This window comes from Serinus canaria, chromosome 27, assembly GCF_022539315.1.
Source record: "Serinus canaria isolate serCan28SL12 chromosome 27, serCan2020, whole genome shotgun sequence".
Lineage (NCBI taxonomy): Eukaryota > Metazoa > Chordata > Aves > Passeriformes > Fringillidae > Serinus > Serinus canaria.
Window position 1 is genome coordinate 4430555 of NC_066340.1, and position 22994 is coordinate 4453548.

General features: G+C 54.4%; 2 protein-coding genes across 2 annotated transcripts in view; both read right to left on the reverse strand.

Annotated features, from left to right (window-relative positions):
- Positions 1-1054: 1054 nt before the first annotated feature.
- On the reverse strand, positions 1055-6813 carry CD79B (CD79b molecule). Its single transcript, XM_009096748.4, has 6 exons — positions 6661-6813; positions 4763-4804; positions 3132-3440; positions 2521-2639; positions 2207-2248; positions 1055-1872 (listed from the first exon to the last, which is right to left on the reverse strand). Exons 1-6 carry the CDS (start codon positions 6725-6727, stop codon positions 1774-1776), a joined length of 678 nt encoding a protein of 225 aa, XP_009094996.2. The 5' UTR covers positions 6728-6813; the 3' UTR covers positions 1055-1773.
- A 2548-nt stretch (positions 6814-9361) lies between these two features.
- SCN4A (sodium voltage-gated channel alpha subunit 4) overlaps positions 9362-22994 on the reverse strand; it is a 45559-nt gene continuing 31926 nt past the window's right edge. Inside the window, exons 17-26 of the mRNA XM_050985572.1 lie at positions 21566-21695; positions 21106-21260; positions 19024-19197; positions 18255-18377; positions 17746-18024; positions 16465-16518; positions 14892-15029; positions 14254-14358; positions 13296-13566; positions 9362-12522 (exon numbers count right to left, since the gene is read on the reverse strand). Of these exons, the coding sequence (XP_050841529.1) occupies positions 11333-12522; positions 13296-13566; positions 14254-14358; positions 14892-15029; positions 16465-16518; positions 17746-18024; positions 18255-18377; positions 19024-19197; positions 21106-21260; positions 21566-21695 (2619 nt within the window). The 3' untranslated portion in view covers positions 9362-11332. The remainder of the gene's footprint in view (positions 12523-13295; positions 13567-14253; positions 14359-14891; positions 15030-16464; positions 16519-17745; positions 18025-18254; positions 18378-19023; positions 19198-21105; positions 21261-21565; positions 21696-22994) is intronic.

The window sequence follows — 22994 nt, forward strand, 5'->3', positions numbered from 1 at the left end:
GCTTTTGACACAAGTTCTTCACTAGGTGCAAACAGCAAATTTTCTTTATTTTTTTCTATTATTCTGTTCAGTCACTTGAGTGAGTTGTTTACACAGATCTGAGGAATCTGGAGCTGGGAAGGCCAGAAAAAAACTTCTGTCTTGCATTTGGAAACTGAAAACAAGGAATGGAGAGATGAGCTCTGCTAGTCCTAAAATCTTGCAAACATGGAAACCAGGAACAGCCAGTTCTTTTCTCTCCCTGTGAATGTTCCATTTTTTAATTAACCAATTTTATAAGTAAAATATGTTTAAATAACTTATATATATATGTGGCAGAACTAATTTGGGGTAGTTTTATTTAACTAGTACAAATCAATTCCAAAATGCTGTTTTTTTGTGCTGTTTAAATTGAATTCCAGTTTTCCATGGAGTTGTTTTACTGGTAAAGAACCATCCTGTTACTTCTGAAAAGCCTTTTTTTTGCTTAGAATGTTACCCTTCTCGGGCTGCTTTTGGGGTGCAGAACAGTTGCAGGAGCTGCTTGGATCCCAAAATGTTGTGAGACCCCAGGACACAGATGCCTTGGGCTCTCTGAGAGGGGACAGTTTGAGCCACAGTGTCCTTGTCACCCTTGTCCAGCCAAGCCCCCATGCCCACTGTGCCCCCCCAGCCCTGGTTTGGGTGCCCAGCTGGCCCTGAGCCCACCACCCTCAGCTGTTGCTGCCATGCCAAGATAATTTAATGTCAAACCCAATCTCCAGATGTTCTTTAGCTTCTCCTTCAAGCCCAGATCTAGCTGAGAGTGGAGCTGCTGGTCCTGTTCTCCTGCTCTGGATCCTGGTGATTCTCTTTGTCCCATCCCAAGCTGATGTTTTGGCACTGTTGAGGTCTCCATGGGTAGCCTCACATCTTCTTTTGGTTTTCCATCCCTGCCTGCCCTCTGGGTGAAGTTTGAAGTGGTGAAGTTTGGTTTCTGGCTACGCTGGATCCAAAAAGCTGCTCATTATTCCCAGGAAATCAGCACCAGGGATATGGGACGCCCCTGGAATGGGCACAGCAGGATGGAGCAGGATGAGGATTCACCCATTACCTTTATTAAGACTTCAAAAGCAGTTGGAGGTTTGTGTCCCACAATTTATAATTTTCCCAGATTATCTGAGGTCACACATGTCCTTCACCATGGGGACAACCCTGTGACAGGGGCCAGTTCTTGCTTGGGGAGCAGCAAGCCTTGGGGTGAGACCTTTCTGTCCATCTCTTCCATAGTCTTTGGAGAAAAGGAGGTGCTTTTGGGGGATGCTGCACCTCAGACCTCTGCCAGCTGGGCCTGTGGACACAGCCATGGCTTTGGCAGCTGAAGGGTGGCCTGAAATTCACTTCTCACAACAGCCCCAGGGTGCTGTTGGCAGTGTCCTTGCAGTGCCTGGTCCTGTCCTTCCTGGGGTGGTGGGGCTGGAGCAGAGCCCTCATTCCCAGTCCTTCCTTGGCACTGACCAGGCTAGAGCTCAGTGCCCGGGCTGTGTGACCAGTTCACTGCTGGGGGATCACAGGTGGCTCCTAATTTCTACAGAAGCTTTAGGGGTCAGTCAGCAGGGTGGGGACAGTGACAGTGGGGTAGGGCAGCCTCGGGGACACAGCCCAGACACGTGAGCACCCCAGGGCAGCAGGCTCCCAGCCCTGGCTGTGCAGGTGTTGGCAGCCCGGGATCCAGGCAGAGCTGTGCTCCAGGGGATCTGTCCCCACGGGGGCTGGCAGGGCCCTGGCAGGGCCTGGCAGGGGGCACAGGACCCCTCACTCTTCACCTGGGTGCTCCCCCACCGTCCACTTGGCCTTCACGTCCCGGAAAGGAGTGATGTCCTCGTAGGTGGCCATCTGCTCCACCTCCAGCCCCTGCAGCAATGACAAGGAGGGAGGAACATGACAGGAGGCTCCAGCCATGGCACATCTCTTGGGACAGCCCCTGGGGATCCTCCCAGGCTGCTCCTCCTGAGCCTGGAGCAGCTTCTGACAGGGACAGAGGATGGACAGGGTTGGATGTTGGATGTGCCCTGGATGCTTCCTGGGGCAGCTCAGCACAGCTGACGTGTAATTTGGGATGAAGGTGCTCTGATCCTCCTCCCAAGGAAGGGGCTACAAGGTGACCCCCAGCAGACACCCAGCAGGGGCACAACCCCCTGTGTGAAGGCTCAGGTGATGTTAGGGACATCCTGCTGTCATTAGTTACCTCATAGGTGTGGTCCTCCTCTGGGCTCTTCTTGTCTTCACCCTATGGAGAGTCACAGGCTGGGCTCAGCACCCACCAGGATCCCTGTCCCCAGCCTTGGTCCCCCAGGCTAGATCCCACCACTTCCACAGGCACATCCATGGAGTCCCCACACAGCATTTGAGATGGGTGTGTTCCCATTTCCCATATCCACGTTCCCACCCACAACCCCAAACCCATCCCACAGCCAGGACTGGCCTGCTTGGAATGCACTGCAGGACACTGCTGTGAGCTCAGCTGGGGACATCCCCTCTGCTGGAGGCACTGTCACTTGCCTTATCTAGGAAGAGGAGGATGGGGATGCTGATGAAGATGACGAGCAGGATGGACTGGATGATGATGATGGCGTCTTTCAGTGTGTTCCTGTTCTGGAACTGCTTGATGCTGCTGGTACCTGGGAGCAGCAGCACAGGGAGAGCCCAGGTCACCTCTGTGCCAGGCTGCAGGGGAGGGATGAGCTCTCCAAGGCCAGAATGTGTCACCAAGGGGGGATGTGGGGACCACAGTGACCTGTCCTCTGCATTGGGAGAGACCAGAGCACTGCAGCTGCCCCCAAGGTTGGCATCAGGGACCAGCTCTGGGATGGGACAGCAGTCACCAGGAGCAGGACAAATCTGATTTATTAGAGGAACATGTCCCTGGTTTTTGCAGGATGGCTACGCCAGGGCAGACCCAGGGAGGTTGTCCTGCTCCCTGGGGCTGGCAGTGAGGAGTGGAACCTCTGGGGTGCCACAGAGCACCCACAGCTGGGTCAGAGAGGGTCCCACCAGCACAGGGAGAGGAGGAGGTGTGGGAGCACCATGGGGGGTTCACACGGAGGGGGAAATGGGAGAGGAGGAGAAAAAGCATCTCCTGGGGTGCAGGAGGACAGGGAGCTGCCACCCACCCACGACCCGGAGCTCTGTCCCACACGAGTGCAGCTTCTCCTTCTGCACCAGGCCCTTCCTGTCACACACGTAGATCCCGCTGTCCTTGGAGCTGGTCCTGAGGAGGGTCAGGTTGATGGAGGTGGTTGTCCTCTCGATGTGGTAGCTGGCTGTGTTCTGATCCAGCACAGAGAGGTCCTCCCTGTCCTCTGCTGTCTTGTACCACTGCATGAGCTGGGGCTCCTGGGAGTAGCACATGAAGTAGATGGGCATGTTCTTCTTGACAGCCACGTACCGCATGTTCTGGTGCACCGGGGAACACCTGCCATCTGCAGGGGACAAGGCTGTCACTGCAGCCACTGCCATGAGAGCCCCCCAGCACCTCCCAAAAAAAGAGCTTCCTGTTTTCATGCTGCTTTTGAGCATCCAGCTTGGTTTTGGGGAATTATTCTCATCCCAGGCTCCCCAGGGAATGGTCCCAGCCCCCTGGAGCCAGAGCTCCAGGAAGGTTTGGACAGCACTGCCAGGGATGCCCAGGGTGGGATTGTTGGGGTGACTGGGTAGGGCTAGGGGTTGGACTGGATGATCCTTGGGGGTGCTTTCCAATCAGGATATTCTGTGATTCTATGAGATCTGAGGCTTTTGGTGGAAGTTTGCTTTTAATTGATGCTTCAGGTTTTAGCTTTTCTCTTTTTCAGGTTCTGTGCTGCTTTAATGTGTGGGTCAGGGCTTCATATGAGGGGATGGTGAGCTCTCTGCACAGATTAGGGAGACAAAACAATTCCTTCTCTAGCTGGGGACCAAGGACAAATGATCCAAATCTCAGGCCCAAGAGCACAAACAACGTGGACTGAAGAGAGATAAACAACAAGGATGGGACTGCATGGGCTGGAGCTGTAATTGGACAATTAACTCCAATATGCAAATGGACCAAAACTTATAAAAGTGAGAGACCCTGTGACCAGTGGGGCATTTTGTGACCATTTTGGTTCACCTGGGGTGCAGCCCTGGCTGGGCTCTTGTGCTGCCCAAAGTGCATGCCTCGACACCTTCCAATAAATACCTACCTGCATCCTTCATCTCTGTCTAGTCTCTGTTCTAGGTCAGCCTTCACAAGGCATCATAATGGGATCTCCAATTTTCTGTGGGAATACCTTTGCTCCAATACTTCTGTCCTGCTCCCATCCCTCTCTGTGCACACTCAGTTAATACCAGATCCAAAATTACAGCTTGTGGAATCCCAGCTGGTTTCTCTTTTGCTTCCACATTTTTTGGCCTTTTGCTTTATTTTGTATTTTTTTGGCCATGTTTAGTCCCATAGTTTGGGTTCAGAGGTGACCCTTAGGGCCCCATGGGTGGGAATGGCCAAGGACAGTGGCACAAATGCTGTGGCATGAGGCCAGTGCTGGTCCCAGACTTGGCCATGCAGCAAATGCAGAGGGAAAACCCATGGGTGCTCAGGAAAGACAAAGCAGACACGGCCTTACAGAGGGAGAGGAAGGAGCAGGACTGGGGATGAGCCATGGGGGATGTCACAGGCTGGGAATGGCCTTTGAGGGGAAAAGCCTATGAGGGGTGGGACAGCATGTCTGTGGGACAAGGGGACCCTGGGGACACACGGAGGGGAGGAGCCCAGCAGGTCTGGGGATACCTGTGCTGTTGTCAGTGCTGTTCTTGTCTTCTGGGGTCCCACCTGCAAGACAGGAGAAGGGCCTGGGATCGTGGCCAGGAGCCCACCAGGATGTCCCCAGAGGGATGGATGTGCCCTGGCCCTTCCTGCCCACTCCATAGGGGATGGAGCAACAACAGGACAACAACTGCCTCCTGCTCAGAGGACCTGGGCAGCTCACATTTGGGTACAACCCCTTTGATTTCCATCCTGTCTCCTGAAAGTTTTCCAGGTTGTTTTCTGGTTGAAACCCCAGTGAAATCTGCTGTCTATAATGTCCCTGAGGCTGGTGCCTCTTAGGAAGGCTCCAGATACTCCCAGCTCTGCATTTTCACTCCTTGAACCAGCCAGAAACCCTTTCCTGCTGGGATTTCCTGGGGTCAGAGCCCTGTGGTGGCCAGGGGTGTTACCAGATCCCATGGCCACACATCCCCTGGGACAAGGGTTGGTGCTGTGGGACCTGCAGTGCAGGAAGCAGGGGGAGGTGGGGACCCTCCCAGCACCCACGGGTGTCCTGCCCACAGCTCCAGTGCCTCTGGGCTGGTTCCTCTTGTGCAGCTGGGCAGGAAGCCCCAGCCCTGTTTACTGCCCTGCTTGAGTGCCCAGTTCCCTCCTCTCGATGGAGATTCACCAAACCCTGTGGAGGAGCTGGCACGGAGGTGGGGCTGCAGCACCTCCCCGCAGGGCAGCTGCAAACCTCCTCATCCCCAGATGGAGAAGGAGGAACAGAAAAAGAAGAAGAAAGGTTCAGTTCCCCAGCCTGAGCTCTGTGCTGCTCTCCTGCAGACTCCCAGCCTGCAGGGACCTCCTGGCTTGGGCAGGGGCTCCTCTCATTGCCCCAGAGCCCCTCCCAGGTCCCTGCTGCCCTGTCTATGTTTAGCACTAACACCTCTGCAGGCAAATCCTCCCTTCCTGCCCCATTACATTTTGTTCCAGGCTCAGAGATGCCCTTTGTCCTGGCTGGACACTGGCTGTGTCCCTGGGCACTGGCTGTGTCACCTGCGGTGCCACCAGCCAAGGCTTTGCTCCCCAGGTTCTGTTGAGTTTCTAAAGAAAGACCAGGCTGGTCCCTCACCTGAGAGCTCTCACACCCCTCTGAGTCAGGAGTTCCACTGCAGCCACAGGAGGGCTGAACTTCCCTCGTCCTTCCCCAAAATCATCATGAGAGCCACGTTCAAACCCTGCAGCCTTGAATCCATGCTGGGCTTGTGTGGCCACCAGAGGAGCTCTTGAAATGCCCTTTGTTCATTTCCCATGCCCACATTTCCCTCTGAGGGTGGGATCTGCTGCAGGTTCTCGCAGCTGTCCCTGTGCCAGGGCAAAAGGAGCTGGGAGGGGGCAGGAGCCATGTCCTGGCTTTTGCTGCTGCTTCTCCGAGGGGAACAGGGATGTTCACACAGACTCCACAGATCACCCAAAAAGCCTTTTTCCTCCCATTTCTCCTCTGCTCCTGGGCACTGAACCCCCCAGAGCAGAGGCAACAGCCTTGGGGATGTGCAAGCCCCATCCCCAGGCCTCTGAGATTAATAAATTGTTAATAAACCTCAACGACCCTTCTTTCCTGCCATCTGCAGCCCCAGCCAGGCTGGCTCTGCACCCACTCAGCCAAAGCCACATCCCTGGCCCAGAAAGTGTCCTGTCTGCACACCCCTAGGGAAGCAAAACCCAAACCCCGGGCAGGCACCGGGCTCTGAGCCCTGCGTGCCCTCCTGGGCTCCCTGGGAGGCTCCCAGCACAGTGCAGGACTGAGAGAGACCAGAACAAAGGTTAAAATTATTGCACTGAGAGGCAGAGCTGGGGGAAGGCCCTGAGCAGGGGACACAGCCCAGTTCAGTGTCCTGGCTCCTTGCTCTGAAGTGCAGACCCTGTTTGGTGCCTACCTGTGAGCAGAGGCAGCAGCCAGAGCGTCACCGGGAGCAGCCAGAGCCTCGTGCCCAGACCAGCCATACTTCAGTGCCCAGGGCAGGAAAACATCCAACCTGTGCTTTTGCAGAAACAGCGGCTGCTCTACCACCCTGGCCCCAGTACCTAAAAATGGCAAAGCTACTGCTCTGCACAGCCCCTTTCCTGCTCATGTAAATCTTCCCCGCCGGGGACTTTCCCTCGGGGCTGGTTTTGAATGCGGCACAGACGCTGGGGCGGCCGTGCCTGTGAGCCCCGGGTATCTGGGCTTCATCCACCCTCCTGGCACCAGGCATTGTCCCTCTCCGTGTCCCTGGGCATTGTGCATCCTCCTGTCCCTGGCCATTGTGCATCCTCCTGTCCCTGGCCATTGTCCACCTTCCTGTCCCTGGCCATTGTCCACCTTCCTGTCCCTGGCCATTGTCAATCCTCCTGTCCCTGGCCATTCTCCTGTTTCTTGTCCCTGGGCACTGTCCATCTCCATGTCCCTGGGCATTGTCCACCCTCCTGACCCTGGCTTCACCCATCTTCCTGTCCCTGGGCACTGTCCATCTCTGTGTCCCTTTGCACTGTCATCTCTGTGTCCCTGGGCACTGTCCACCCTGGTGTCCCCTGCTGGCTCCCTGTGGTGCCAATATTCCCTGGTCAGGACTGGCCCTGCAGCAGAGCTGGGGATGAGCCCTTCTGCAAAGCAGGAGGTGCCAAACCTGGCTGAGCATGGGATGTGCCCAGGGAATGGGATGGGTGCTGCCTGGCCACATGTCTGGGGACAGGACAGGAGTGGGGTGACCCCCAGGGCTTCCCCCCAGCTCCACAGATCTCCTCAGGGTGTTTGGCCCTGAAGGGGATGGGCAGGGATTGATGGTGGTCCAGAAGCCAAGAGCTGCAGCAGGAATGGGATAAGAATAGGGAATGTTTGTGGGGTTGCTTGTTGTGGGAAGCAGTGGGGTGGGTCCGTCAGCTCCCATCCCTGCATCCCAGGGAGTCCAGAAATCTAAAATCATAGAAGCATGAATCAGTCACAAAAATCATTGTGGTTTGAAAAGACCTTCAGGATCATCAGCTCAGCAGCAACACAATGACCACCACTAACTCATGTCCTCAAGTGCCACTTCCACATTTTTTTGAGCACTTCCAGGGAGAAGATGAGATGCTGAAATGGCCAAAACAAGGAGTTACTTAGGTACCAGCCATGTCCACCCCTTCTCCACTTCCAAGATCCTTCTCCATGGGACCTTTGGGACGGCCAGGCCCCAGGGAAGAACAGCGAGGCCCCAAGGTGAGCTCTGCTGCAGGAGCAGTTTCCCCCAGGCTCTGCCCCCCCGTTGTTGCTCGTTGGGTGAGCACTGAACTGTAACTCCAGTGAAAAACACCTTTGGGTACTTCTGCCAGTCCTGTTGGTCCCCAGAGCCTTGTGCCACTGCCCGGGGCCTCCCCAAACCTTCATCTTCTGCAGGCTGGGAGGGGGTTTGCCAGTGCTGAGCATCTGATGGGTGCTGGGTACCAACCCCAGCCTGACTTTGCATGCAAAGAGACAGGAAGCAAGAGAAAAAAAGTTTTCCAGAGAAAAAGTGGCTCCATGAGGGCATGATGATGGGAGAGGTGCCTTCTCCTGGTTCTGTATATGGGGCAGTGCTGCCAAGTCCCTGCTGCTGTCACCCCTGGGTCTGGGTGAAAGAGCAGAGCCTGGCCCTGATATCCCAACAGGGCAAGGGGAAAGGGATGCCCACATGCTTGGCAGGCACTGGAGGGGTTTTTATGGGGTTCTGGGCCTGCAGGTGGAAGCTGGGCTGCTGGAGGTGCCTGGGAGAGCCCTGGGAGGTAAAAGCAGGAGTGGGGCACAAACTGAAGAAGGTTTGCTTTGACAGTGACCAAATCAGCCCCTGTGCTGCCCGAGGGCTCCCTGGCACCCTTGAAAGACACTGAGGGGCTCAGTCTCCCCTGGAGACCCCTGTGCTCGCAGCAAGCACGGCAGGGATGTAGCGGAACCACGGGGAGGGTCCCATGTCCCTACACCTCTTCCCCTGGGCCACTCTGGCCACACGGCTCCCAGAGCAGAGCCGCTGCCGGCAGCCGCACCTTGCCCAGCTTGCCCAGCCCTCCCTGTTCACCAGGTTTGGGTTTCACGTGCCCAGCCGGGTGTGCCCGGCCCCCGCCGGCGGCACAGGAGGCTCTGCCCGGCTTACGGCAGCCCTGGGACGAGCTGTTCCAGCGGCAGCGACAGCAGCGGCCGAGCCGAGCCGCGGCCCCGGGGACGTCAGCGAGGCCCGGGGCGGCTCCTCCTGGCTGACGCAGAACCTCCTTCGCCCAGCCCTCTCCTCTCCCGGTGGTGCTCACCTGCTCCCATCTGGAAGCTGGGGTGGGGTTGGAGCCTGTGTGGGGCAACGCGGGGATTGAACCTCCTCCAAACCCTCCTCTGTCCCTGGTGGAGCCCGCAGCGTCTCCTGTGGCTCCCAGCATCGGCGAGCACCGAGGGCTCCAAGGAATGAGATCAGGAGCAGAAGCTGGGCTGGAGGTCCCAGGGGACAGCCATGGGGGCGCCTGTGCTGGATGAGACCCCCAGGTCCTGCTGAGGTTGGCCGAGCACAGGGAGCCAAGGGAAGGGGTGTTCACCCCTCCCAGCACAGGGAAAACATTCCTCCCCCAAGACGCCCCAACACACTTGGAACGGCAGGAACAGATCATTTACAGTTGTTTATTGTAAGAAATGTACAAAGACAAACGGCTTTAGCTCGCACAAACCCTGCTCTGGGGCATTTCCCCATCCCCGACGACACAAACGTAGAAGCAGCATCGATTGTGAACCGCGGTCCGGGCGGGGGCTGCCGTGCCAGGGATGCTTCCCATGGAAACGCCGGCCACGGCAGCTCGGGCTCCTGCTGCAGGGAGCGTCGGCACGGAAATGAGGGCACACGGCCGCGGGACAAGCCGAGTGTCCCCGGCTCTGCCACCTGGCTGGCAGCTCGTGGGTCCAAGCCAAGATCAGCACCGCCCCTGGCCAGCCTGGCCGTGGGGCACCTGGGATGGCAGCGCCCGAAGCAGCCCGGGAAGAGAAGAGAATCATCAGAGTACAAAAAAATCAGAGCCTTTGGCTTCAGGAACAGCCTTGTTTGAACTGGAAGAGGTTTTGGTTCATGTTTTTTTGGTTTTTTTTTTGATCTCAAAAGGTTTTTTTTCCCCCTTTTGAAGGCAGAAGGTGGTCAGAGGTGAACTCAGAGCCTTTTGCCCATTTTTTACAGAATCCCAGGATGGTTTGGGTTGGAAGGACCTCAAAGCTCATCCAGTGCCACCCCCTGCCAGGGGCAGGGACAACTTCCACTATCCCAGGGTACTCCAAGCCCTGCCCAGCCTGGCCTTGGGCACTGCCAGGGATCCAGGGGCAGCCACAGTTGTGCTCAGGCAATTTTCCTTGATTTATTTTCCTTTTGCTCACCTGTGTAAAGAACAGCAAATCCCTTTTCCCCCTGGGAAAACGCTCCTCTGCCTAGAGGTTTCCTAGTGAGGACCTGCCTGGCCCATCCAGAATGTGCCACCAGGGCCTCTCTGCAGCCCCAGCCTGGGGAAGGATGCTCTCTGCCTGAGGATTTTGGGATTCACACGCCAGTGGAATCGTTTATTCCATGCAGCCATCTGGAGTTTGGGTGGGATTTAGGGCACCCCTAAGGCAGCTCATGGAAAGGATTGTTCAAACATCTGCTCCTGTCCCTGGGGTGCATCTCATTAATTAACACTGATGAAGAGGACACTTGAAATGCCAACCAAGAGCACTCCAATGGGACGGTTCCTCTTGCAACAAGGCTAGAAAAAAACCTTGGAAAGCTTTGTCCCGGGGACTGGGGATTCTTGGAGGACATGTTCCAAATCCTACCTTTGCCCATTGCTTTCCTGCCACAAAACCTGGATGGAAATGGGAAAACAGAGTAAAAATACTGACTATAAATAGTGTTTACATTCATCCTACAGAGACCTGAATGATTTCTGCTTTCAATGCATATCGAGAGACCTTGAAAACCTGATATTTAACCCTGAGAACAAATCTGCAGATGCTTTGCTATGGCTTTGCAAACCAATTTTTAAGACATAATTGCACTTTCTCTTGTATGTAACAAAAAATAATCATCAAGCTTATTCAGAGGTTCAAAAGAAAGGTGCTACTTTAAGACTTTGGAGATTTTTGTTCACAAAACCTTCTGTTTTCCATAATTATTCTTAATATTATTTCACTTGGCTCATCTTTACTGGTTGCTTGGCTGCACTATGGAAGAATAAAATACAGGAAAATCTCTTAATTGTGAAATAACATTAATAAATAATTACTTTAAGTGAAAGGACAACCATACTCTTCTGTTCACGCCTGAAAACCATCGTTACCATGATGAGATGATTTCAAAACTAACTTGTTTCTCTTTCACCGAAAACAGATTTCACATTTGAGTTCTCATAAGAAAAAGAATTTAACTCTTTGCAAGTGCAGTGGGCTGTAAAACCCAGGATCAGGAGGAGATCCTGCTTTGAAATTCAAGGTGGTTGCTTGAAATGTCTGAAATTAGCTCAATATCTAAGATCTAGAGATCTGTGCATGGAAGAGCTTTGAACAGGAGATACAAATGAAGTCTCTTCAGGCTAGGCCAGAGGTGGAACCTCCTTGTGTTACACCAGTGACTCTTTCACCACGTGTTCCTTATCCCAAGCCTGTGCTTCCTCAGGAGCATCCTGGGGCGTCTCTGAGCTGGGAATGGGCTTGAGGCCCAGGGCAGGGGCTGTCTCCACATCTGTCCCAGAGTTGCCATAGATCTCCTGCATTTTAGTGGCGATCAGCCCTTCCTTCTCGGGCGCGTCCTCCCCCAGCGCGTCCTGGCTGTGCCTGTACATGTAGGACGCCTGCTTCACCGAGCGCCGCAGGAGGTACCTCCGGAACGCCCTCTGGATCCTGGTAGCACACACCTCCTCGTGTTTCCTCTTCAGGGTGGTGGTGATGGGTTCATAGGAAACCTTCGAGGGGTTGGCAGCCATGAACTTCTCCTCCATGGTGGCCTTCAGGGCATCCATCTCTCCCGAGTCTCCCAGCACTTCCTTAGTCAGGGCAAAGAGGATGTCTAGGCAGTGGATTTTGTCCCCAGCAACCATTGGTAGATCCATGGTGATGAGTTTGATCTTGTTGGGCTTGGGAACTCTGAGTGGCTCCTGCAAGGTGTCCACAAAGTCAGACAAGGTGCTGTAGGCAATGAACTGGGTGGCGTCTGGGTCGAACTTCTCCCAAGTTTCATAAAACATTTCAAAATCGTCTTCACAGAGAGGCTCGCTGCTCTCTTCCGTGGCCACGCTGAAGTTCTCCAGGATGATGGCGATGTACATGTTCACCACGATGAGGAAGGAGATGATGATGTAGCTGCAGAAGAAGAAGATGCCGATGGCGGGGTTGCCACAGTCTCCTTTTACCGAACTCCCGGGGTTCTCCAGCTCGGGGTCACAGTCCGGGGGGCCGCTGTTGAGGATAGGGTTGAGGAGCCCATCCCACCCCGCTGACGTGGTGATCTGGAACAGGCAGATGATGCTGTTCCCAAAGGTTTCGAAGTTGAAGATGTCATCGATGCCCGACTCCTTCTTGACGTAGGCGAAGTTGGACATGCCGAAGATGGAGTAGATGAACATGACGAGGAAGAGCAGGAGGCCGATGTTGAACAGGGCGGGCAGGGACATCATCAGGGCAAAGAGGAGCGTCCGGATGCCTTTGGCTCCTCGGATCAGCCGCAGCACGCGGCCGATCCTCGCCAGCCGGATCACCCTGAAGAGGGTGGGGGACACAAAGTACTTCTCGATGATGTCTGAGAGGACGATACCTGTGGAGGGATGAAGGGCACATGTGTTTGCTGTGCCACCGATGGGAGGTGAAGGGGAGCTGCTCGGCTCCACCTGGGCAGACACAGGGAGGTGAGGCCACCCCAATGGCTCCTGAAGTGACAGTGAAAACATTAAAAAATAACCTCTGAGCACAGACCCAAGGGTTAAACTCTGGTTGCTCTGTTTCAGAGAAAGATAACACCAAGGAGTATGGCAGCAGTTCTCTGGCCACAGAAACACAACTTTCCCAGGCATCATTCTGGGAAAAGGCTATGAAAAGATCAGGGAAAAGAATAAGAAACAATTCTTATCCTAACTTGCTGCACCTGGTATTGTGAACATATGGAATATGTTATGGAGATTTGTTTACCAAAGGGGGGGTTTCTTAACTAGCCAATGGTGGTAGTGTTTGAAGTAGAGGACCAATTAAGTCCAACTATATTGTAATTATCTATAAGAACGATAAGTTTCTTAATAAAGATTACTATATTAATCAACCTTCTGTGAATAATAGAGTCTATACTAATCATTACCTGGCCAGGGGCCTGTTACAACGATAAAGGAGGAGCAGAGATATCCCCAGCCCCTCACCCACCCTGGTGGCCTGGAGTGGCCTCACATCTGTCATGACCCAGGTTCCTTCTGGCTTGGCCCTGCTCAAAGGATGGGTGTAAACAGGGTCCAGTGACAGCCCGGTGGATTGGTGAGACCACTTCCAGTCTTCATTGTCCTGTGGGATCCCTAAGGGACTGGTGGGAGCAGCAGGACTCACCTAGGATGGAGAGGATAACCACCACGAAGTCAAAGATGTTCCAGCCCACAGTGAAGAAGTAGTGGCGCAGGGCGAACATCTTGAGCACGCACTCGCCGGTGAAGATGACGATGAAGACCAAGTTTATCTTGTAGAGGACAGAGGTTTTGAGCTCACTCTGGTCATCTGTTTCCACCATCATGGTCACCATATTCAGGCAAATCAGGATCATGATGGTGATGTCAAACACTTGCTTGGTAACGAAGTCAAACACCTTCCCTTGGACTTTGTTCTGCAGTGAGGGACACAAGGGCGATGATGGAGCACCAGAGAAGAGGTGGGAACACAGGACAGACACAGCAAAACAAAAGCACAACAGAAAGAGAAGAAGGAACCATATTTACCAGTGTGGGAAACCTCAGGGCCGTGGCCAGCACAGCTCTCACAACCCCAAAAGTTATGGGGGGAGGATTCCCAGCACCTTTCAGGATGGGATACACCTGGGAATGCCACAGCCAGGAGGAGTGAGCACAGGGCACAGCCACTTGCTAATTACCCACAGGGCACAAATTAACACATGGGAAGGACTTCCCTTGTGCAGGGCTACAAAACCTAAATCACAACTGAGAATGTTTTGGCTGGACCAGGGTCCCTTCTGGGGGGTTTGAAAGCTGAGCTTTCCCTGAGCCCAGCTCCCTTCCAGAGAGAGCTGGGAGCTGAACTAGGAAAAAACCAAATTCCTGCAAAACAAACCACATCATTGCCCTTGCCAGCAGACCAAGGGCTAAAGGGCAGACCCAAATGAGGTGGCCTGATGTCAGCCTCTTCTGAAGGCCCAGCTGTTGGCCAGGTCCTGTCAGAAGAGTAACAATGGGGCAAGTGGTCTTCCTTGGACCCTTTTTGTTCCCTTTGGGACAGCTAGTGGCTTGAAGTGTTCCCTCCTGGAGTGCTTCACTCCAGGAGGAGGAACCCAACGTACCGCTGGCCTGGGGATGGGCTTCTGGGGTTTCTTGGAGCCCAGCTTCTTCATGGCATTGTAGTATTTCTTCTGCTCTTCTGTCATGAAGATGTCTTTGCCTCCAAAGTATAAAGAGAATCACTGCTGTTAGTCTCAAGAATTCTCTTCCATCCCAATGTGTTTGACCATGTCCCTCCCCGTCTCCAGCCCCTCAGAGATCCTGCTGGGAGCAAGGTGTGTTCTCTGTGTCCTGCAGAGAGCCCACTCAGCACCACCAGCGTGCTTGGCCCTGCCCACCCTTCTCCCCTGCTCCAGGCAGGCAGTCCTGAGCTACTGCCTTGGAAGGAGCTGAGTCTCAACCTTGTGCATGGGAAAATGATCCCAGGGTGGGAAAAGAGTATAAAAATGATGGCCCAGGCAAGAGAAAACACAGCCTCCCTTTGTTTCTTCCTTCTGTACCCATAAATTAAGTCCTCTGTAACTGCTGTGACCAGGACACAAAGCACCACGTGCCGTTTGCCCAGTGCTGGAAGCCACTAAAGGATAAGAATCCTGGGATCCATCCTAGCCTGGGCATGGTGGCCCTGGTTCCATCGCCCCACTGCTGTGCTGGCCCCCTCCAGCCTAGAGCAGCCCCTCAGGAGCCAGGAAATACTCATCTTTTTCTTCTGTTGGTTGAAGTTGTCGATGATGACGCCGATGAAGAGGTTCAGGGTGAAGAAGGCACCAAAGATGATGAAGATGACGAAGTAGATGTACATGTAAAGGTTGATCTCGTACTGTGGCTGCTCTTCAATCTGGCCAGGAGAGATGGGAAATGTGAGGCTGACCCTGTCCCAAAAAGGTGTCCCCAAACCCCCAGACAAGAACTTGTTGTGTTTGGACAGATCCAGGGCGTGGCTGCTCCAAAGCTTTTGTCTCTGTGTTCCCAATGGGAGCAGCCACAGGAAGGAACATCCATGTGACACTGACTGAGGGACAAGGACATGCTGCCCCTGATCCCACAGCATGGGCTGGGGAATGGGAAAGGATGTCCTTTGCAGTGATATTCATGAGCAGATGCGTTTCTTCCCAATAATCAGCATTCCAAGGGCTGAAATATATGTGAGAGGGGAAAGGAAAAGTGGATTAATTTGTCACGCCAGCACAGCTGGGTAACAGGCCCAACATCCCTGGACAATGCTCCTCATCCCGAGGAGCATCCCTTAATCCTGCTCTGTGTTTGACCAGAGACACCCCAAGGTGACCCCATTGGCTTTCACCATTTTGAGGAAAGCTCTTGGCAGAACAGGGAGGATTTTCTCCCAAACCCCAGTTTTGCCCCACATGGGGCAGAGGCCTGAGGGATTTTCAGAGGGTGATGAAAGGGTGCTACAAAAGGGTAATGAAATCACCCCTTCAGGCCTGTAGGTGTGTGGGGTGACCCCCAGTGTCATTGGAGAACAGTAGGAAACCCCTTCTGCTCTGGGGACACTTTTGGGGGTGGATCACAGTAGGAACAGACTTTTCACGTCACTCTTCAAACATTTGGGGTTTTTTTAATAACTCATTGAACCCCATGGCTGAACACTGGCTGCTCTGTTCTCATAACCCACTGATTGCTCAAGGCAAGCCAGGTACTTTCTCCAGGATGGGATGAGGTTTCCCAGCTGGAGGGGTCCCAGAGGACAACATGTCACAGGAGGCAGAAGAATGAGCCCTCCAGGTTGGAGCAGTGGGGGCAGAACAGGGATTTTGTCCCCTGGAACTGAAGCTGAGTGGAACAGATTCAGCCCCAGCTGTGGGGTGGGATGGGAGCCCATTGTGGGGCCAGTCTGCAGGTGACAATGACATGGGTGGCACAGGGACACATGGCTGCCCTCCTTGAGGCTGTGTACCTCAGCAGGGGGATGTTGTGGCTGCCCAGGTGTCCAAGGCCAGGTTGGACAGAGCTTGGCGCACCCTGGGATAGTGGAAGGTGTCCCTGCCCATGGGAGGAGGAGGCACTGGATGGGCTTTAGGGCCACTTCCAACACAAACCATGCTGGCATTCCATGATCTGATACATTTTGGGGGTTTCTCCACCCTGTAGCCTTCATGTCCTGGCTGAAGTCATGGATGGGATGCAGCATCAAAAGGCAGAGCCAGGGATGATGCTGTAGCCAAGGATCCATCCCAGCCTCAGCTCTGGGCTCCTGTTCCCAGTCTGCCAAGGGGAATCCAGCCCTGGAGTCAGCCCTGTGTGTCACTCACCTCACGGGAGTCCACAGCTGCATACATTATGTCCATCCAGCCTTTGAAGGTTGCCTGTGGGAACAGGAATGGTCAGACTTGGAGTCTTTTCCAACACAAAGGATTCTGTGATTCTGTGGCAGTGGAGAATGTATTTTCCTGGAGTTGTTTGCAGCAGGGAAGAAAGGGAAAGTGATGGGTGTGTGTCTGGGGTTTAGCTCAGAGCACTCTGGCTTCTCTGTGGGAATGGCAGGAGAGGAACAGGGGTTGAATCCACGAGAAAAATGTCCCAGAAATATGGAAATTCCCAGGTGAATATGCATGGACCATTCTGGGGCTGAGGCTACCAGTGACTTTCCAAAACACCACTGCAAACAAGGCAGGGAAAAGAAGCAATAGAAGAAGCAATTGGCTCTTTTCTGCCTTCTGCTCTCTTCAAAGTCAATTTTCCCGAAGGCAGAGCTGTGCCAGAGCCAGCTGCCTCCTTTCCAGTCCCAAACTGTGCTACTTCCATAGCCCTGACTTCCATATCCTGCGTCTGCTTCTGCTGAATTCCCATCCCAGCATGGTAGGGGGACCACACCAAATCTTTTACAGGGTCTCCACTGCATCTCTTACAGCCTTTTGCTGCTGATTTGTTAAACAAAAGGTCTGCACATTTTGTTTCCTGGATCTGATGGAACAACAAGGCTGAAGAGGAAGCTAAATTTAGAAGCAGGGGCATCAGCTGGGGTTGCTTGCCAATTCTGCAGCCACCAGTGGCCCTGGATCTGATGGGAGTAGCCCCAGCCTGCCCAATAATGGAGCCCACATCTGTATTTTTGTCAAAGCTGTGGTGAGCAGTTCCCCTTTGCTGCCTGGCCCAGCTGTGGGGAGTTCAGTGGAACCCGGCTGCCCCAGGGGACACGTGTGTCCTTTTTGCAGTTGTCACCTGCCCCATGTACAGCCCCACAACCCACGGCTGGAGCAGACAGAACTTTCCAAAGGATGCAGGGGTACCACAGAGCCTCCCCTCCTGACTCCCACACCCTGTGCTGGCAGGGGCTGCTCTGCAGTGCCAGCCTTGGTGCTGCTGCACCCATCTGCAGCAGCACCCTGGTGAAACCTTCCCCTCCCATCTTCTACCCTGTCCCTTTTCCTCAGCTAGGAGTTTCTCTCCTTTCCTAAGGGTGTTTTTGGTGTTAAAAACCAGCTTTGGAACTAAGGAGCAGCTAAGAAACCCCATCCCACATCAGCCCTGATGCTCATCCCACCACCCTGCTCCACACGTCCTGGATGGTGACACCCAATGTCATGACGTACCACCTGCAGCAGGGACAGGTATCCCAAGCCCACGTTGTCGAAGTTGACCTTGACATTGACCCATCTGACCTCGTTGGTGTGGAGCAGGGCCATGCAGTCGCTCTTGTTGTTGACCACATCGATGTCGAAGAGCTCCCCCGTGGTGGTGTTGACACACCTGTAGTACTTCCCTGCAAACAGGTTCACCCCCATGATGCTGAAGATCAGCCAGAAGATGAGGCAGACCAGCAGGACGTTCATGATGGAGGGGATGGCACCCACCAGGGCATTCACCACCACCTGCAAGGACAGAAAAGACCTTGGCGGACCTGGATGGGACCTTCATGTCCCCAGGCCCACCCTCACCCTCCCCAGCAGCACTGGGTGAGGTCAGACTGGACCAAAGGTACCTTAGCATTGATCCCACCAGTCTGGAGCCCCTGAAAACCAGCTGGGATGTCTGTGATGTAGAGGACTCTGAGAGCTCTCATGTCCCTGTCAGGGCCAGCAGCACACGGGGACACACTTACCCTCATGCCCTCGAAGCGGGACAGAGCACGCAGGGGTCGCAGAGCCCTCAGGGTCCGCAGGGATTTGATGGCTCCCAGCTCGGAGTATCCCAGCCAGTTTGCTGTCAGGCTGACCAGGGACACCTGGAAGGAGCAGCTCAAGTGATCAGCAGCAGCTCAGGTGGAAACACAGCTGCAGCTCCCTTTGCTCTCTCCCCAGTCCCTCAGGCTGGTGGTCATCCTCTAGCCCTGGGCCATGGACATTGAGTCCTTGGAGTCCCTGGTGACCAGACACCCTAAGGGTCACAGAATCCCAGAATGGTTTGGGTTGGAGGGGACCTTAAAGCTCATCCAGTGCCACCCTTACCATGAACAGGCACAATTTCCACTGTCCCAGGGTGCTCCAAGCCCTGGCCTTGGGCACTGCCAGGGATCCAGGGGTAGGATGACACCTCTAGAGCGTGAGAGTGGAATTGATGTGAGGCACAGATTTCTCTGTCACGGTCTCCCAAATGGGAGACCCTTCACAGCTCTGCTGGGCCTGGTGGAACTGCAGGGGCTGTTCTTGGCTTGGGTATATCCCAGAAGGGTTTGAAAGGTTCCTGCAACCTAAAATGAAGTGTTCCTTCCTGTGGAGAACCATTATTTTAAGCAATGCTAAGCAATTTTAAGTAATGCTATAAGCCCTCATTCCAGAGCCACGCCTTTATCCTCTAAAATGCAGTCCGGGTTCATTTACAGCAGCCCCTAACACCCCAAGCCCCTTGGCCTGGCCCTGCCCATCACGTACATCCACGATGAGGAAATCCAGCCAGCACCAGGCATTGGTGAAATACACCTTGAAGCCATAGGCCACCCACTTGAGCAGCATCTCGATGACAAAGATGTAGGAGAAGACCTTGTCTGCATATTCCAGGATGGTGCGGATCACCTTGCGCTGCTCGATGTAGATGTCCTCGAAAGCCTGCAAGGGACACAGGGCTCTGTGACAGTCCCATCCTTCGGAGGGACCCCACGGAGCTCTGTGACAGTCCCATCCTTCCACGAGACCCCACAGAGCTCTGTGACAGCCCCATCCTTCTGAGGGACCCCACAGAGCTCTGTGACAGCCCCATCCTTCTGAGGGACCCCACAGGGCTCTGTGACAGTCCCATCCTTCTGAGGGACCCCACGGAGCTCTGTGACAGTCCCATCCTTCTGAGGGATCCCACAGGGCTCTGTGACAGTCCCATCCTTCCATGGGACCCCACAGAACTCTGTGGCAGTCACAGCCTTCCATGGGATCTGTGGCATCCCAGAGCACACCTGTCACACCCTTGCTGGCATCTCCCTGCCTCCCCCTCCCATGAACACTCAACCCAGAAGCTGTTGAATCATCCAGGGATGCAAACCTTGGAGGAATGTTGGTACCTGAGCTTTCTTCTCATCCAGGTTCAGAGGAACAGAAGGTCCCCTGATCCCAGCCTTCCTCCCAGCCCTGCCTTCCAGGGCTCAGGAAGCTGGGAGCCTAAGGATGGCTGGTCCATGAGGACCTAATCCACCTGGGCTCCAGCTCCTGCTTGCAGGTCCCTGTTGGCTTTGTGGGGTTGGTCCCAAAGCAGAGTTTCACTGAAGCCAAGGTCCAGCTGCATCCTGCCCCCAGGCATCTCAACTTCTCAGCTCAAAGCCCAGGACACCAACCCACACCCTGGGATGCTCTGGGAGCTTTGGAAATGCCCTGAGGAGCTGGGGGGAGTGCCACAGCCACGTGCTGAGTGAGCACTTGGAGTAGGGGTGTGGTGACAGGTGCTGCACAGCTGGGGTAGCGCAGCTTTCAATTCCTGCACCAGCTACAACCTCAGACATCCCCAAACCACCTCAGAGTGAGCTGCAGACATGTAAAGCGTGTCTGAAAAGCCTCTCAGTCCCTCTCTCTCTCTTCACCTCCAAACCTGCAGAGAAGTTGGTATTTCCTGGGTTAAATCCAGCCCAAACTCTGGAAGAGCACCAGGCCAGCACTGATAATGAATTAGGTTGATTTAACAGAACACCCAGGTTCTGAGAGGGGGCACCAGGCACTGATGGAGGTGCTGAACAGCAAAATAAAACCCATGAACTTTTTGTCAAGCAACTCCTGACAGCTGGTGATGGTGGTGGTGAAATGAGGAACCACAGGAAGCTCAATAAATGGTTCAGATTGTTCCAAGCTGGCATTAAGAGCAGCAGTGGGGGCTGTAGGCAGTGGCATCCCCTCGGGCCATGGACCACAGCCTGTGGATAATGGTCCAGGAATGCTGGGGGTTGACCAGGGCTCCTGGAGGATGCTAGAGCTGAGCCAAATGGGATTTTAAATCAAACATCTGTGCACAGCTGGATTATTTGGCACAGGAGATGCCCAGAGCCTGGGCTCTGTCCCCTCCTGTAGATGGTGTGACAAAACTATCTTTTGTCTTCTTAAAAGGAAAGAAGCTTAGAAGTTTTTCTCTTCAATTAAGTTAAAAGACACCTCACAGGACTTCACCTCAAATTTAAGGATAGTTAATTGGACAGAAGCTAAAAAGTTTTGCTTAGGCAATTTAGAAGAAAAATAAGTGAATAAAGAAACTACTGGCTTTTGTAAATTGTTTTACTAGGAGCAAGAACGTCTGGCACTTGGCTCGGTTTTTCTGTTTGCTATTTTGCCTTTTATTAAACCTTTTTGTTTCCAACACTGCAACAGAAGCCATTCTGCTGATTTTTATGCCTTCAAGGGTAGCTGAGCTATCTTGGGTGTGTTATAGGCCTCCTAAAGCTTATTAGACCTGTCTGGAAGAGGTAAATAGAGCACCCTCTCTGGGCTCCCCCGGCTGGGAAGCTGCTGCAGAGCCTCAGGGCAGGGGAAGGTGGCACCTACCAGTGCCCCACTGCTGAGGAGGATCATGAAGACGATGAAGGTCTCAAACCAGTCATGCTCCACAATGAGGAAGCAGGTTTTCCTGAGGTTCCACCAGATCTTCCCCTTCTCACTGGTGATGTCCACGTAGAGGCAGGGGAACCTTTTCACACAGCCTGGGGACAGAGGGCTGGAGTCAATCCTGGCCAGGGTGTTCCCACTATTCCGCTTTTTATTGGCATTTTCAACCCTCCCTGGTGGAAGTTGGACCGGGATTCTGCTGGGTTGAAGTGGAATGTTAAAGGGAGCTCCATGGGGATCAGCTCTGGGGTGGTGCAGGAGGATTTGGAGCTGAGCTCAGGGAGCCTGGGGGTCCCTGTGCTGCAGGAACTGGTTGGCAGTGGCCCCTCCAGCCCCATTTTCCCCTCCCCACACCCATCTCCCCTGTCCACAGGGTCTCCAGCCCTGCTCTGGCCCTCACCTTCAGTGAAACACTCCTCGGGCTCGTTGCTCTCCTCAGCCTCTTCTGCCACCTCCTCCTCCTCGGGCGCGGGGGGTTTGTAATCCACCGTGCTGCACACGGACGAGGCGTTGTCACTGCACAGGGGGTTCTGCAGAGGGACAGCAGCTCAGGCCAGGCTCCTGGCCAGCTCCAGCCATGCTCCCCATGCCCCAGAGAGCCCGGGCAGGACTCCTGGGTGGTGGGACCCCCTTCTCTGGAGGATGCTCCGAGTGCCCCTCCCACAGCCCAGAAGCTGTTGAATCATCCAGGAATGCAAACCTTGGAGGATTGTTGGTACCTGAGCTTTGCTTCTCATCCAGGTTCAGAGGAGTAGAAGGTGCCCTGATCCCAGCCTTCCTGCCAGCACAGCAGCTCCATCCATGATTTTGTCACCTCTTCCTCCTCCTCCTCTTTGTCCCCATCCAAGCCTTGCTCTGCCAAACCCCTTTTGGTGCAGAAACCCAAGGAGCCTCTGCTCTCTCCTCCCTCTGGCTCAGCTCGTGCTGCAGGGCCCTCAGCCCGAGGCTCACCCCAGTTCCAAGCCTGGATCCCACATGCCTCTCTCCAGCTCCATCCTGCTCCAGAGCTCAGCTTGGCTGCCTTCCCAGACAGCACTCAGCAAGGCCAGAGGGGCTGATGACAAGAGACAACCTTGGCAAGCCCCTGGGACTCTTTCCTCTGGTTTTCTTTTTTTTTTTTTTGGCTTTCTGAGAAGCCTCTGTGCAACACTTGAGGAAGGAGCAGATCCCCAGCCCTGCCTATCCTGCCTGGGAGCAGCAGAACCAGAGGGTTCAGGATGGGTATTTCCAGCACAGCAAGGTGTTGGCTTACAAGGAGATAATCCTCCCCTCAGGCTGCTCCTGCTTTTGGTAATCCAGAAAGGAGCTGCTCCATCCTCCAAAAACCAGGGAAAAGTCCCTGGGGTAAACTGAGGCACTGTCACTGCCCACAGCTTCAGGGGCCACAGCTACATCTCTGTGGGAAGATGTGGCTGTGGGGACCTTTGGGGACAGGCAGGAGAGGACACAGCAGCAGGAGTGGCACCAGCTCTCAGCTGGTGGCTCTCAGGGACCACTGGGACCACCCTCAGTCAGGAGGGACAGGAGGGGCAGGGGGATTAAGGAGGCTCAGCATGGAGCCAGGCCAGCTGTGACCCCAGAGAAGGACACACAGGAGCCATCTGCCTCCAGGACAGCCTTAGGAAGGGTCAGGATGGGGACAATCCAGTGCAGCTGCTCTGGAGATGTGGGGGGACGTCCAAAAGGGCCTTGGATGGCTTGCAGAGCCCAGGAGTTCTGTGGGTGGAGCTCAGGACAGGTTCTGCTGGGTGGGGACAGGGATAAAACCCATCCCTGGGTGCTCCTGAGCCCTCTCACACCTGGAACCAGCAGGTTTGGGGCGCAATTTC